The sequence below is a fragment of the Acinonyx jubatus genome, chromosome E4, assembly GCF_027475565.1.
Source record: "Acinonyx jubatus isolate Ajub_Pintada_27869175 chromosome E4, VMU_Ajub_asm_v1.0, whole genome shotgun sequence".
NCBI classification, from domain to species: domain Eukaryota; kingdom Metazoa; phylum Chordata; class Mammalia; order Carnivora; family Felidae; genus Acinonyx; species Acinonyx jubatus.
In genome coordinates this window covers 40,012,609-40,029,140 of record NC_069395.1, presented here as the reverse complement: position 1 = coordinate 40,029,140, position 16,532 = coordinate 40,012,609, and the positions used below count along the sequence as shown (strand labels likewise).

Sequence of the window (16,532 nt, the reverse complement as noted above, 5' to 3'; positions counted from 1 at the left end):
GGTTATGTGGAAAAAGTATTTCCTACGTTGCTAGTGGAAATGTAAATGGGTACAGCTCCATTAGAAAGCAACCTGGGAACATTTGTTAAAATTAAAGATGCATAAACCTTTTGACCCTGCAATCTCTCTCCTGGATATATATCCCATGGAAATATAAACACCAAAAATTAAAGATATGTGAGCCCAGATGTTTATTTACAGCACTCTTTGGAGTAGCAAAAACGTGTACACGAAGAGATAGATTATGGTAACCAGTAGAACATAATATTATTGTTCATATCTGCTAACCGAGAGGGATTTCTGAATCTTACTATGTGAGAAAAGATGCCAAAAAACCCTTATATGTAATATGATTTCACTTTTGTAGAGTAAACAATAACAAAAGCATGCACACATGTGTATATGTATATACATGTGTATATTACAGGTATACATATATACATTTGAGATCAGATTTGACAATCATTAGGAGCTTTACAGAAGACAGCGTGTAAGACTACACTCACTAGTTAAGGGTCGGTTTATACTTGCTAATGTTTATACTAATTCAAGTGTTTGGAGTAGGAGAGGCAAATGTGGAAGGAAGGAGAGAGTAGGGACCAAAAGAAGAACCAAAAGAGCAAATATTATACTGAAATGAAAGCCTTATGATAACCTGATTTACATAAAATTATGTTTGTGTGTATATGCATGTTTTCTGATCTATGTAGACAGTGTATTGCATGTGCTTGTAAAAGTACTTTATATGTACTAATTTAACCTTCATAACAACCCCATGAGGTTCAAATTCTTATTATCCTCATTTAACAAAGGAGGAAACTAAGAGGTTAGAAAACGTTCCCAAAGTTATAGGAATATGTAGCTCCTGGCTTGGACTTAAAACCAGGCACTGTGACCCTGAAGCCTTGGCTCTTGACCACTAGATGTATTGGCTTGAGTGTCCAGGACGTATCGCTAAGCTAAACACACAATTGCAATGTAATGTGTATAATATGATTTGATTTGGGGAAAAGAATAGACTCCTATAGATACCTGGTTGTTTGAGCAAGAAGAAAGTTGTAGGGGTCTAATCTGTACACTGTTTATTAGCTTTGGTAGGTAGGGATGGATAAAAAGACAATGGAGGGACAATTAACTTTGCTTTTATATTATCACTGAAACATACGACAAGCAGTCAGATAGTCTCCTAGTGAAAAAAAAAATTAAAGAATAGCTGGGGTATTTTCTTTTTCTCATTTAGGGCTCTTTGATTTTTAAGTAACATTTATTTGTTCAGTGGGAGTTTTCAGACAGGAAAAGCTTTAATGAAGGAGGAGGTACTTAGCACACAGGTAAGATTTTGAGAGGTCAGAGGAATATTACGGAAAAAGCTTAGGGCAGAAAAACCACAAGTCATCTTCAAAACAGATTGCTTAGGAACCTCAGCTAGCACAAGCATTTTTGTATGAAGGTAGTGTTAATAAACCTGGAAGACCACATACGTTTATATAGTCTTGAATGCCAGGATCAGGAACAAATTATTCTCTGTGCCCGTGGACTGGGCATCTGCAACCCTGGACCTCTTAACGTTATGAACAGACGCTGTGAGAAGCTGACACGGATGCTGTGTGGACACCAGATACAGCCCCAACCTTGGCTCCAGCCAGGGAGTCCTCTACCAAATACTGGCCCCATCGGGGATCGTTTTAGTCCCTGCGACTTGTCACCTCTGATCCACAGAGCGCACAGGGTGTCCAGACCGGGCTGTGCCTGGAGGAAGCACCTGCCCCATCACGTCCCTACACCTTCCTCGGGTACCTCATGTCACTGCTACTTTGCCAGAAAGAAGATAAATGTCTCCATCCACAAAGGAGCCACTGTTGCCTTTCTCCTGCTCGCTTCTTGGCAACAACTTTACTTCGCCCCCAGGTGGATTTTCCTGGCACTGGCTAGGGAAATCCCTGGAGCCGGGTATGCAGACTTGATGCTTCTCTTCTGTGTCTTACTGACAAGAACTCAAGGGCTGTAGCGTGTAGAGGGTGGGTGACAGCACAACAGGACATAGTGTAAAATTTAAGGGGACCTCTCTGGGTTCCGGCATAACTGCTACAGTGACCAACTGTGGTGGCTTCGAGCAACCTCTCTCATCTACGTTTTATCAACAGAAAAAGTGTCTTGCAGACGAAAAATTGTTTTTGGAGATCTGAAATTGTTTTGTGCCACTCTAGAGGTCAATACAAATCTAGGATTTGGGTGTTTACTAAGGGACATTTGCTGATTGCTGGACTTTAGCTGTAATATATATACTTAGATGCCCCATCTGTTTATGACATGCCCAGGCTCACTAACTAGGGCACTCAACTATTGTCCACAATTGCTGTGGAGTCATTTAAAGTAAAATACTGTCGTGTCTTTCCACTCTCAAAATGCTTCAGTGTAACTCAGTTCAAACTATAAAATAATATTGAAGTGACATTCTTACGGCCAGGGGGCAGATATTAAAAGGTGATTCATTAAAGGGTCACTGAACTGACACGTTCAGTTATGCACAGCTGGGTAATATCGCAGGAATTCTCTTTGTCAAATAGGGGTGCCCAGAAAGATGTCTTTGTAATACAGGGCTGGCTGGAGCCCAGAGAGTCCATGTATTTCTAAGAGTAAATTTCTTTCCTAATTTAACTGAACAGGAAAAAAAATGCAACAACAAAAAACAAACTAAGCCTTAGAGAAAGCTCCTGAAATGCAAGATTGGCAACGTGAAAGGGACTTACACAGCTGTGTCACAGTCACGAGAGCTCCATTAAAACGGACTGCTCACATTTTAGGTCACTTCCTTCGGTTTAAAAATCTGTAGGCTGTGGAAAGCCATGTGTAAACAACCATACTGTTCATACTTGGATATTATATAACTGAGCTCTTTTCCTTCATTCTTAGTAATTCTTTTATACTCATGTGACTTTACCCCATTGATAAAGCCACTTCTAGACTTACAGCCTCTGGGAAGGAAAGAAGAACAAAGAAGTCACTCACTGACTTCTGGGTGGCAAAAGCCAAAGTCCTTCTATAAACATAAAGTTGGAAAACTCGTGACGTATGAAATGCAAGGTTTGTTTTGTTTTGTTTTGTTTTTCTGTTTCAGAGAACATAAAGATTCTTGGGGCTGGAACAAGAGAAAAAATCAAAGAGAGGACGAGAGATTAAATAGTCCTAAGTCCTTGGGAAGGGCCTGGCACATCCCCTTGATCTTACTTCCGCCAGGTCAGGCTGTGGGGGATGCACATCCGCAGACAGGTTTGGGTACACAAGAAGAGCCTGTGACCTGAAACCTGCTCAGGTTTCAGGCAGACCTCAGTCAGGTTGTAGGTGTCTTTAAAGTACACTACACCCTACTCACCGTGGTAGCATTTGAGTGGCAATGGCTGCAAAAGGCGTCAGCCTGAAAGGGACTGAGACGACATCTGATTCCCTGCCGCCCCAGAGTGGTGCAAGGGAGCAGACACATTTTTCACGTCTCCTAAGAGGGGTTCAAAAATTGCCAAACACACTTGACAAGGCCTGATGTTTAGGACAAGGAAGACACAGCCTGTGAGGACTCAGTAACCACTTGTGGTACAGCAAATGCTGTGTGGTATACCAACACAGATGTCAAAATATCCATGTCAAGTACTTGGATCTCTGAAAGCACCCAAACCTAGAAACAAACCTGGGATTGGGAAAGATCCTGAGTGGACGGAAGAGACTCTGAGGAAGAAGCCCCAGGTTCACCCAGGATGAAATTTCTACCAAGTAAAATGGAGAACTTGAAATAAAAGTGAAATTCCCTTTGTAGGAAAATTAAATGATATTTCTTAAACATTCAGGTTGAGAATAGGCTGAGAATCATACTCACTTCGTATAACTCTCTGGAGCATAAGTGTTTCACTGTCCAAACACAGATGGCAGTTACTGCAAAGTTACAAAATATGTTCTTGATAGCCAATATCTAGCTATCATCTACCAACGAAAATATACATTCTGTGATTTTAAAAATAAATTTGGGTCACTTAAAACTAACAAAATGATTCAGTCTCGTCATCACTATTGAAATGTGTTTGTTTATACTAGAAAGTTAGAGTTAGGCGGGCCAGAAGAATTCTAAAAGGAAATTAAAAGGTATACTCTATGAATGACAGTTTAATTGGAGATTCTTTTTTTTTTTTTTCCTAAGTAAGCCCTATGCCCAATGTGGGTCTTGAACAATCTCAAGATCACACTCTACCAACTGAGCTATCCAGGCGCCTGTAATTGGAGATTCATTAATTCCAATAGTTTGTGTGAGTGTATGTAGTGGGATCAAACAATAAAGCATAAAGCACTTTTTTTTTTTTTTTTAGAATTCACACATCCAAATGAGTTCCAGCCTGAAATAATCACATTGGAAAATCATTGCGATCTAAAGGTATTAATGCTGAAAATAGTTTTGGAATCCCTCTTTTGAAGTTGGCTTCTGAGATGATATAAGAGCCCCCACAGGAAAATAAGTGTTGTCACTAGGTTTTCACCAATTTACAAGCCACTTAAGAAAAGCAGCCTGAGAATCCTTGTAAGTCACACTTTATCTCTGATTATTAATAATTTTTCTAAGTTTGATACACTTATTCAATAAATCGGGTCTCAAACGTTAACAGTTCTTAGCAGAAAACCGTCCTTATAGAATGCCCCCACTGAACATATCCCAAACATCACACTTCCGAAGGGCATCTAATAAAGTACCAATGATGGAAATGGTAGGAAATGATAGAAAATGCACACTCATTCAACAAGGGAGAAAAAGACAGTTAATACCATGAAATTTAACCAATAGATCTATGATAACTCATGTTGAATAAAATTCTCCTGGATTTTTTTCTTAATAAAGTATGGTAAGAAATTGTGGTCTCCTTTTTAAAACAAAGCAATAATGTATCAAAGAAGAAAAGCATAAAAGAGGCAAATCAGCTGCTGTGTTCTCCATGCAGAATATTCAAGCGTACTGAGAAACAGAGACTACAAGAGATGACCTGCAACGTCTCTAAGAGAAATTTCTTTAACAATCTTCCTTCCCTGCTCCTCAAAAGGACTGTAGGACTGTATGTGGCATGTCTAAATGCTGCCTGTTGTCAACTTCTAATCCCAACCATATAGGCAAATTGAAATGTTCCAAAAGACAATTGGAAATATAATTTTATGACCCGAGCAGAGTGAGTTTTTAGTATTTGACAAACATGAGTTCATCAGCACCGACCAATCAGGACAGATGCACCAACATATGAGCACTAGCCATTAACAACTGGGCATCTCAACTCAGTATCAGCCCTGCACGTGGATGTTTCTCAAGGGGAGAAATAGCTCCTTTTTACATAGAAATGGGGCTTTTTTTTTTTTTTTTTTTTTTGGTCTCTATAAGAGCACAGTAAGAAACACAGTCTTGCAACCCATCTTTTGGACAGTCTATACTTTGTTTCAAAAAAAAAAAAGTAAAAACAAACTGAAAGTAAGCAATTTTAATGTTTATTATTTTTGAGAGAGTGTGAGCAGGAGAGCAGGGGCCCCTAACTCTCCCTCTCTCTCTGATTTTGTTCTGACCTCCTCCAATTCACGGGCCCTGTAGCAGTCAAAGTGATCTTTTAAAACTTCAACTGAGCTGACAGCACAGATCCTGGAGCCTGCTTTGGATTCTCTCTCTCTCTCTCTCTGTCCCTTCCCGGCTCACACTCTGTCTCTACCTCAAAAATAAATAAACATTTAAAAAAGTAAAAAAGAAAAGCTGCAACTTTGATCATGTCCCTCCCCTGCATAAAACTTTTCAAGAACTTTCTACCTCATTTCTAATGCAAGATCAAGCCCTCAGCATGACTATATGTTCCTGAGTGACCGGCCCTGAATATTTTTCCAACCTCATTTTGAACCTCTCTCCCTTTCACTCATGGGCTTCCAGCCACACAGGACTGAGTTCTTCTCATCCTCTGGCTGGGTGCATACATGTTTCCTGTTACCTTCACCACTTATTTCCTACTTAGCCCTCAATTTCAGCTTACCTGCCACTTTTAAATAGGCCTTCCCTGTATCTCCAGTTAATTGTTTTCTTATCATTATGATCTCCTGGATTTAAACATTTGATGGATTTCAGTTCATTGCAATTAGTATCCTGCTCAAATCACCCCATTTTTTTAGCTAATAGTAGCCTTTTAAGATTGGTTCTATATCATGAACCAAAGACATAGCCCTATGAGTCCTGAGAGCTTCTTCACTGTATAAAATGTTTCACGTTTATCTTTTACATTTCTTTTTTTTTTAATTTTTATTTAAAAAAATAAAGAGAGAGAGACAGAGTGTGAGTGGGGGCAGGAGCAGACAGAGAGGGGAAGACACAGAATCCAAAGCAGGCTCCAGGCTCTGAGCTGTCAGCACAGAGCCCAACGCGGGGCTCAAACTCACAGACCGTGAGATCATGACCTGAGCTGAAGTCAGATGCTTAACCTACTGAGCCACCCAGGCGCCCCTTGTTTTTATTTTTAAAGGTATAAACGCATTGACTGCTCTCTTAAAAGTCCTTCTTTTGGCTCCAAATACCATTTTCCCCTAGATCACCACCTATGGTGTGGCTCATTCTCAGCTTCCTTTTTGTCTCTTCTTTCTCCATCTACCCCTTACAAATTGATCCTGCCAGTAACAAATGCTCAGCCCCTTCTCAACACATTACCTTACCACAACTTTCTCAGCTTCATCTATGGATTTAGCTAACAATTCTGAATTTTTATCTCCAACTCAAGAGTCATATGTCCAATGACTTAATAGACATCTTTCACCTCCTTTGTTGAGTTCTACTATGTACGGTATTGTTCTAGGTACAGCAGTGAGTTAAAGGGGAAAAAATTCTGCACCCATGGAGCATTCAGGTTAGTTATGAAGGTTATATTCTAATGAGAAGTTTACATTATGATATTATTGAGACACTCTACATGAGTGTGTATTACACTGTTTTATTATTTTCCCCACAACTATACAACAATGTGTGCACACAATAATTGCTTTCACCACATCCATGATAATGGACATTTACATTACCCTGTTTTGCTATAAAGAAACACTGCAGTAAATACCCTTAGACATATGACATTATCCATCGACACATGTGTAGAATGAACTAGGAGCAGAATTGCTAGGTCTGGGATTATGTACATCAGTAATATTCATAAACATTAAAAAGTGTTTTCCATAAAGGTTATATCAATTTTAACAGTCACCAGTAATTTATAAAAGCATCTATTTTCTTACACCTTTGATAACATACATATCAAAATATTTCCCATATGATTTCCCAAATGTTTTCCCTTTCTCTTTGTGCATGTGAAATTGAGCTTCATTTTATATTTAATAGTGGTTTGTGTTGGGGCACAAGGGTGGCTCAGTTGGTTAAGTGTCCGAACCTTGGTTTCGGCTCAGGTCACGATCTCACAAGTTTGTGAGTTCAAGCCCCACATCGGGCTCTATTCGGACAACCCGGAGTGTGGAGCCTGCTTCTTCATCTGTGTCTCTCTCTCTCTCTTTGCACCAATTGTGCTCTGTCTCTCTTTATCTATCACTCACAAAAATAAACATTAAAAAAAAAAAAGAGTCACTTGTATTTACTTTATACTTTCTTTCCTGTGTGTGTGTTAGGCTTTTCTCTACTTGGTTGTTAGGCATATTCATGTTGGTTTGTAGGCCTTCTCTACAAATATCTTCATACGCATATACAATCTCTTTGTCCATGATATAACATATATCTATATACTAGCAATGAAAATTAGAAACAAATTTTTTGAAGTATCATTTACAATAGCTCCAAAAAACGAAATGCCCAAGTATGAATCTAACAAAATTGTGCAGAATCTATATGACACAAACTATAATACGGAGGATAGAAACGAAGCCAAGCATAAATATATGGCTCAAATAGTAGGAAGATATCAACTTTACCCAAATTTATCTGTAGGTTTAACACTTAGCCCAATCGAAATCCCAGCAGGGTTTTTGTAGATATTGCCAAGCTGATTATTTATTTATTTATTCGTTTGTTTGTTTACTTATTTACTTATGATTTTATTTTATTCTTGAGCGACAGAGCACATGTGGACAGGGGAGGGTCAAAGGGAGAGGGAGAGAATCTTAAGCAGGCTCCACACCCAGCTCAGGGCCCAACATGGAGCCCAATGCCAGGTTTGATCCCACAACTGTGAGATCGTGACCTGAGACGAAATCAAGAGTTGGATGCTTAACCAGCCACCCGGGCGCTCCAAGCTGATTTTAAGTTGTATATTGAAGAGCAAAGGCTGTAGAAAAACGCTGAGAAAGGACAGATTTAGAGGAACTCACACTACATAATTTCATAACGTACTGTGAAGTATGGTATTAGTGAAAGTATGCATACATAAACTAATGGGACAAAATAGAGAGTCCAGAAATAAGCTTACAAAAATATAGTGGATTGACTTTAAAAAAAAAATGTTTATTTACTTTTGAGAGAGAGAGAGAGAGAGAGAGAGAGAGAGAGAGAGAGAGAGAGAGAGAGGCATGAGCGGGGGAGGGGCACAGAGAGGGAGACCCAGAATCTGAAGCAGCCTCCAGGCTCTGGGCTGTCAGCACAGAGCCTGACAAGGGGCTCGAACTCGAACTCACAGACTGCAAGATCATGACCTAAGCCTAAGTCAGATGCTTAACCGACTGAGCCACCCAGGCGCCCCTGAGCAGTTTTTAAAATCTACTTTATTATTTTTTTTTAAGTTTATTTCTTTATTTTGAGAGAGAGAGACAGAGAGAGAGTGAGCGCACATGAGTGGAGGACGGGCAGAAAGAGATGGAGACAGAGAATCCCAAGCAGTTTCCCTGCTGTCAGCACAGAGGCTGACGCGGGGCTCAACCTCACAAACCATGAGATCATGACCTGAGCTGAAATCAAGAGTCAGACACGTGGCCACTGAGCCAACCAGGTGCTCCTACTGAACTGACTTTTAACACACAAGTACAAATACAATTCTATGAATAAAAGATAGTCTTTTCCATGAATAGCGCTGAAACAATTGGACATTTGCATGCAAAATACACATACATGCCTCCATCCACACCTCTTACTTTATAAAAAATATTAACTGAAAGTGGACCCAGGGCCTAAATGTAAAACATAAAATTACCATCTTATGAAAAAAGAAAACACAAGAGAAAATATTCATGAATTACTTTAGAAAAAGAATCATTAGATACAACACTAAGGACTTGACCCGTAAGAGAAAAAAAAAAATGAATCAGTTGACCTTGTCATAACTAAAACCTTTTTCTCTATAAGAAATGGTTAAGAAAATGAAAGGCAGAGTGTGGAAAATATCTTCAAATCATAAATCGAACAAAGAATTTATACCCATAATTTATTTATTTATTTATTTATTTATTTTTCAACGTTTATGTATTTTTGGGACAGAGAGAGACAGAGCATGAACGGGGGAGGGGCAGAGAGAGAGGGAGACGCAGAATCAGAAACAGTCTCCCTGCTCTGAGCCATCAGCCCAGAGCCCGACGCGGGGCTCGAACTCACGGACCGCGAGATTGTGACCTGGCTGAAGTCGGACGCTTAACCGACTGCACCACCCAGGCGCCCCATATACCCATAATTTAAAAAGAAGTCTCAAACCCGAAAATAAGAAAACAAATGTCCAGTAAAAAATGGACAAAAGATTTGAATGCTTGTCACCAAGCAGGACATTCAGATCACAAGCATATGAAAAGATACTCAATGTCCTAAAACACAAGGAGATGCCATTACACATTTATTAGAATGGCTAACAAATGAACACAAACAAACAAGCTGACAATACCAAGTGCTGACAAGGAGGCAGAGTAACTATGAATCTCATATGTTGCTAGAAGGAATGCAAAATGGTAAAGTCACTCTGGAAAACAGTTTAGGAGTTTCTTCTAGTTAAATGTACATTTACCATATGCTCTGCAACCCCACACCTAGTTATTCATTTACCCTAGAGAAATGGAAACTTACATGCACACAAAACCTGTGCTTCAAACATATTACATGTAGAGCAACATTGCTCATAATCACCCAAAACTGGAAACCGCTTGAGTGTTCTTCATGGTTGAATAAATCAACAAACTGCTACAATAAAATGCTGCTCAGCAATAAAGAGAAAAAAAAATATCGGTAAACACTACAACACAGATGCATCACAAATGTATTCTGCTAAGTGAAAGACACCAGACTCAAAAGGTTGCAAGCTATATAATTTCACTTATATCACATTCTGGAAAAGGCAACACTATAGAGACAACAAATAAGTGGTCCCAGGACCTAGACGTGGAGGGAGTATAAGAGAATATTTTGGGGGTGAAAGAGCTGTTCTTTATCTTGATTCTGGTGGTGGTTACATGACTATACATTTGTCAAAACTCACAGAACCACACACACAAAAATTAGTGAATTTTACTTTACATGGATTTTTAAATAATTTCAAAAATATGTACAACCCCCAAATCTGTGTTCAGAGAGCAGGCTGTCTCATCCTGAAGGAGTGAGAATCCTTTCTCAAAAATAAAACAAATCTTAAAAACAGGAAGGGAAAGAAGCAAGAACTTTTTCAGGACTACACTACTCAGAACTCGAAATTGTCAAGGCGTGAAAAGAAACTGGTGGCTTTTGCACACGACTGTCTTTTTGATTCATCTTGACCTCTCACCTCAGGTTTCAGGGAGGAGAGACGCAATAAAAAAACTTCCATGCTGTTCTGCCATCTTGGCCCCTCCTCACCTCGGGTTTCCAAAGGAGGAAAACAGCACGATGGAAACAAAAACCTTTGGCATCATACCATGTAATGACCCGTAATCACACCTCTATTAGGTCTGCTGCACTTAATCTAACTTAGAGGACGTCTCTCTCACAGGAGGAAGGAATAATCAGGATAATAGTGTCTGAGCAACGCTCACCCAGAACAAGGGCTTCTCTAAGCTCCGTTCCATTCAATTCAAGTGCGTCAAAGCTCTCTACTCTACAATTTCTTCTTTAAGCCTACATTTTCATGACATAGCACCAACCAAAAGTACTGTGCAGAACTTGTGGCAATGTTAACCTTTTAAGTGAAAAGAAATTAGGAGCCAGGCTGGAAGAGTATTGCAACAGATGAAGCTACGAATGTGAAAAAAAAACCCAACATGTTGCATTTCAGAAACACCTAGTGGTTAACCTGTGTGAGATAGTTGGACCCCGCTGCTATATAGTTTTCTGTTTTTCTCTTGTACCTATAAATGGTGGCTCCTGTTGGCTAAAGTCTTCAGTTATACCCGGGAAGCCATCTGATTACTAGGCTCAAATCAACAGATGTAACTATGCCCAGAGTCTTGAAATCTATACCTATAAGATGTAGTTTACCAGCCTTTGAGGAACCATGGAGCAGAGCTTTACCTGATGTCACTTCGTTAATTGGTTAAACCAATTATAATGGTATATAATGATATATACCAATATCTTTAAATAATCAAATGTCTTAGGACTTCTCTAATGTTGCATCAATTCTTGATTGAGGCCTCAGAATTCTACATAATAAATCCAGACGATTCTACCCTGAAAAAGCGTTCATGCACATGATATCAAAAAACCCTCTAATTCTTAAGAGAACTTCCAATAATATATACAATACAATTGTCCAGATCCATATCATTTCAGCCAAGGAAGGTTGCCAAGAGCACAGCTGTGGCCTTGACTCCTTTGTAAAATAGAAAGTTTAAATGGGTAAATATAAATACCTTCACTCTCTTGAAATACCTAAGATATATTAGTAGTGGGCAAGACAGAGAATTCTAGACATTCAGGCTTTTCTGCACACCTGACTGAGGTTGAACCTAGTTGCACTGTATCTGTTTTGTGTGTGTTCCTGGTTGGTTGATGTCTGGGAAGGCACAATACAAGGTAAGTGTTAATTATTGCTCAAGTTTAAGGCTCCTATTACAGCATGAAGGAAGCAGGTGAATCACATATTTCTGGATAAAAATCAGATTGTCATAAAACCATTAGACAAATTATGCTAGACGCGGAGTCTCATTGCTGCATCTTCAACATTCCCCATAGACTATTTTGCTTAATTCTGCTTTTTGTTCGTATTATACAGCAGATGAAGTAAATGTAGCATCCCTTTCTATTTCAAGGGTGAGAACAAATAAAATAATATATGTGGAAATGTCTTGAGAGGACAATGACACTATATAGATACAAGATAATATTTTTCTTGATAGCCACTGCTGATACTCTCCCAGATACATAGTAAGTTTCCATATAGTAAATCTGACAGCTAGATTGTTATTGCATATCTGTGATGTGTAAAACATTGCTTAAGCCAGTTTAAGCAGTAGTATAAGAATGATGGTCCTGGGAAGTGCTGTGCGCATGTAACAAATAAACACAATAAATTAAATTATCAAAATACACCGTCCACATAAAAATTTGGCTTTTGCAGGAACTATAGAGATGTGATAGAAAATATCTTGAAGATGAAAAAATTTTCAGTCCTTAAACTCTCAGAAAACCATTTCTGCTGAGAATAATTTGCTGATTCTAGTGGGTTTCCTAAGATGATTAGACACAGATGGAAGAGGAAATGAATAGTGATGGCCAATCCAGTGTTTCCACTGTATTAATCATTGAGACAGTAGAATGGTCAAGTTGATTTTTGCCACCTAATACATCTAAAACATCTAAAAAAAATTAATAATTTTCAATTCATAGATTCTGATTGCCTTACTCATTCTTTCACCGCACTTGTAGTAGCTCTGTTTAATAATTTTTCTTATATTAGGACCCCGTGAAGTGAAGAACAGATATTTCTATTGAGTCACATCTTTGGGTAGCATTTAGCACAACTAAGGAATTTAGATTATTTTAAACAGCTAGAATTACTAGAACTACATAAGCAGAAAGGTCCCCAAAGTTCATACAGCTTAGCCATTTTTTTGTACACTTGCTATAGGCCAAGCCATGGGCACAGATTATCTCATTTAATCTTTATAGTAGTAATTCTAAGAGGGAAGAATTAACTCCATATTATATATAAGGAATCAGAAACTTGGAGTTTAAGTAAATTTCTCAAGGTCACACAGTTTATAAGTAGTGGATCTGGAATTCTAATAAACATTTGTCTGACTCAAAATACTTGCATCCCCCCTCCATTTTGAATCTCCTTGTCTATATCATATCACCAGTGACAGGGAGGTCATTTCTCTTGATACAGCAAATCTTGAACAGTTCTGGCTGTAAATCTTTCTGATGTCAAATAACTAACTAGAAAAAAATTAATGTGCCATGAAAATTCAAGTTATCATTTGTCATCCGTAACTATATTCTGAGCTTGCTGGAGGGTGGAGGGGCTCTAAACCTACATTTTCCTTTTGAAGGTACTCCTCAAAATCTTAATCATTCTACCATACATTATGGACTTGGCTTTCGTTAAATAACCAAATCCCTTAGGACTTCTCTAATGTTGCATCATTTCTTGATTGAGGTCCCAGAATTCTACATAATCAATCCAGATGATTTTACCCTGAGAAAAGTGTAAGAGAACTTCCAAATGATTCCTGTAGAATATCTTATTCTAATTAGAATTATATTCTGATAGATCTGCATGTATAAATTACATGTAAGATACGCCTTTAAGTAGGAGACAGAACTGAACTGTTAATGGGATAATTTAAGCTTATCCAAATGTTACATACGATTATCCCAAGAATTTACCTTGATGGTAACTCTTGCTAAGTTACGGTTCCTGTCAGTTCCCACCCAAATCATCCCACCACTTCTAGTGAGATGTGGTAACGTCACCCGTACAGCATTCCTGTTACATGTACGAGCAGAAGGACATGTGTTCAGTTTCACAAGTATCTATGGCAGGTGATCTAGAACAGAATTTGAGTACGAGAACAGCGTTTTCTGGCCTCAGAGGAGATAGAGGCAGCACCTCTAATAAATCTGCCTTACCTCTCCGGCTCTCTCCCGCCCAGTGCCTTTCTCTGTATTTTTGCTTCTCTCCTGTCACTCCAGGAACACTCGGTTTGACTCCAAGAGTCTCTTCATCCACTTGCTTCTCAGTTTATTTTCATGATCCTTACACCTAAAAAAATGACTCCCCCATTTGGGGGCTTGGCCAGTGGTTTAGCTTACCCACCAATCTTCAGCAGAGGGGGCTCCGAAATAGCTAATTACAAGTTCCCATGCTACAAAGTAACACCTGGAAATTACGTACTGATTGGAAATTAGCTGATATTTTGTATAGTGAGTTGCTCCAAAAACTTTCTATGTCTTCAAATAAACAATGAGCTGAACAAACTCATTGTATTCAAAAGAGAAACAACCAAGAATAGCAACCAATTAGAAATTTGATTTTTAAAGAAATTCCTTAGTGAAAACGGTAATGCAATGTAACCTCATTATTATGCAGTTCCTTGTTAAACAGAATTCAATCATATTCATGGATAAGTTAATAAATTGGAATCCTGATATGAAATGATTACAATCAAGACATTTGTCCTATTACCCAACACCAGCATATATTGCACATTCAAAAACTGTTAAGTATGTGCTCTGCTAGGCACTGAAGAACGACTTAGCTGTATTTATATTTACACAGGGTTATGGTGTCGATGAACTTGCTTCACATTTCCGAGACCACAACACTGTTCCCATGGAGTGAGAAATCTTATATAGAGACATCTAAACGCTATTCACACAAAACTTCGAACTGAATAAATATGGAAATGTAAGAAGAAAAAAGTGTCTTAGTTCCCAAGTTTGAGTGTAAACTATCATAGTTTTTCCTCCCCATTTCCCTAGTAAACCTCTTCCCTAGTAAACAAATAAGATTCACTGAGAAAATAACTAATATTCCAGGTAAATTGTATATAACATGTGTCAATCTATATATGGAAATATTGATTACAGGATTAGCCATAACATGAAACCTAAGCAAAGACAGTTTAAACGACCAGAGTCCAAACGTAATGGAATGTGTAGGTGCTTATGTTCATCAACTTTGCATTGCCAGAGTTAATACATCACACAATAAAAGCCTGATATAACATGCCTATTATGTAAAACATGTCCACATGAGCATGCAGTTTATTTCAGTGTTGCAAGGTCATGGAAAAAATTCCAGTAACTAACCCTCTGTTGGAACCACCCAATGAGTTTAATTATAGACTTGTCTATGAAGACTCCCTACATCAAACACTTGCTTGGAAATCTACTCCACATACTCTAGAAAATTTAAAAACAAACGAGATACTTGATTATTGCTGAGATACTTACAGTAGAAGTTCCTTTTTGCTTGCGGGTTCATCATTTGGGGATGTTCTCATCAGGAGTCATCATGCTTTTGATCTTTAATGCCGTTCTTCCACCAAGGTTTCTCATCCGTAATTTCCAAAACAGAGTCACTTGTACTAACAAGCCATCGTCCCATACTGTTTCCTTTCTTGTGTGAATGTTACCCTGTAGATCAATTTCCTGTCCAAAAACACTCCAAAATGAACAAACGCTGCAAGTGAAACGTGCTACTCAAATACTCTGTTTTTGCAGTTTGGTTCAGGAAGAAATTCCCTGATTGAAATGAGGAACTATATCCCAGTTGTTCCAGGGAGCTTAGAAGACAGATGTTTCTGCCCTATGAAGGAGCATATTAAAATTGCCAGCGTTGTGTATTCTCACTAGTCTGTGGCTTGAGGACTATTGCACACGAAGCATCCATGTACTGTGTGCAGCCTACAGACCCTCCCAATTGCCACGGTAACAATATCCCAACTATATTTTAAAATCAGGCTTAGTATGCTTTGAAGTACATAATGTTTTCCATTCCTGAAAGGACAAAGAGATCTACATTGTCAAAGTTTATTTTTAAGCTCATGTGCTTGCTAAGTGCAGTGGCAAACAGGCTTTCCGTGCCTGTGGTACCATTGCTGGAACTTATTAATGCAAACAGATGAATCGTTGGCTTGCTTCCACGTAGGCTTTTCTTTCTTCCTTTCTTTTTAACCTTATCTAAATTGCATTGATTATAATTTTTTAAAATTGAGAATGCTATCAGTTTTCTGAGCTTGCTTGCTTTAATTTTATCAGTTACAGAAGCAATGTGAGAAAGGCAATTAAGAGGAAGTTTTCAAATAGCTTTTGCTGAGATAAGAAAGTTAGTAATTGGAGGTAGATTCTGCTTCTGGAAGAAGTTTGAGGGACATTTGGAGACAGCAAAAATGACAAGAGCTTTTTTTTTTTTAGATAAAGGAGCCAAAGATAAATAATGAAATGGTAAGAGAGAGAAGAGGGGAGGTAAGGAGAGAGAGAGAGAGAGAGAGAGAGAGAGAGAGAGAGAGAGAGAGAGATGCCTTAACTATTAGCAACAATTCTTCATGTATTTTCTTATTGTTGGGAAAGCAAATTGCTCTGGTTTGTATAACCCCCTACCAGTCTGCTCAACCCACCAAAATTAGCCCGCATGTCATCTAATACCAGACTAAGA

At 38.6% G+C, this 16,532-nt stretch overlaps 1 protein-coding gene across 1 annotated transcript in view; it reads right to left on the bottom strand.

Annotated features, from left to right (window-relative positions):
- Positions 1-15,716, bottom strand: part of KCNK2 (potassium two pore domain channel subfamily K member 2) — a 199,617-nt gene extending 183,901 nt beyond the window's left edge. Inside the window, exon 1 of the mRNA XM_015062936.3 lies at positions 15,329-15,716. Coding sequence (XP_014918422.2) covers positions 15,329-15,362 — 34 coding nt within the window. The 5' untranslated portion in view covers positions 15,363-15,716. The remainder of the gene's footprint in view (positions 1-15,328) is intronic.
- Positions 15,717-16,532: the final 816 nt, after the last annotated feature.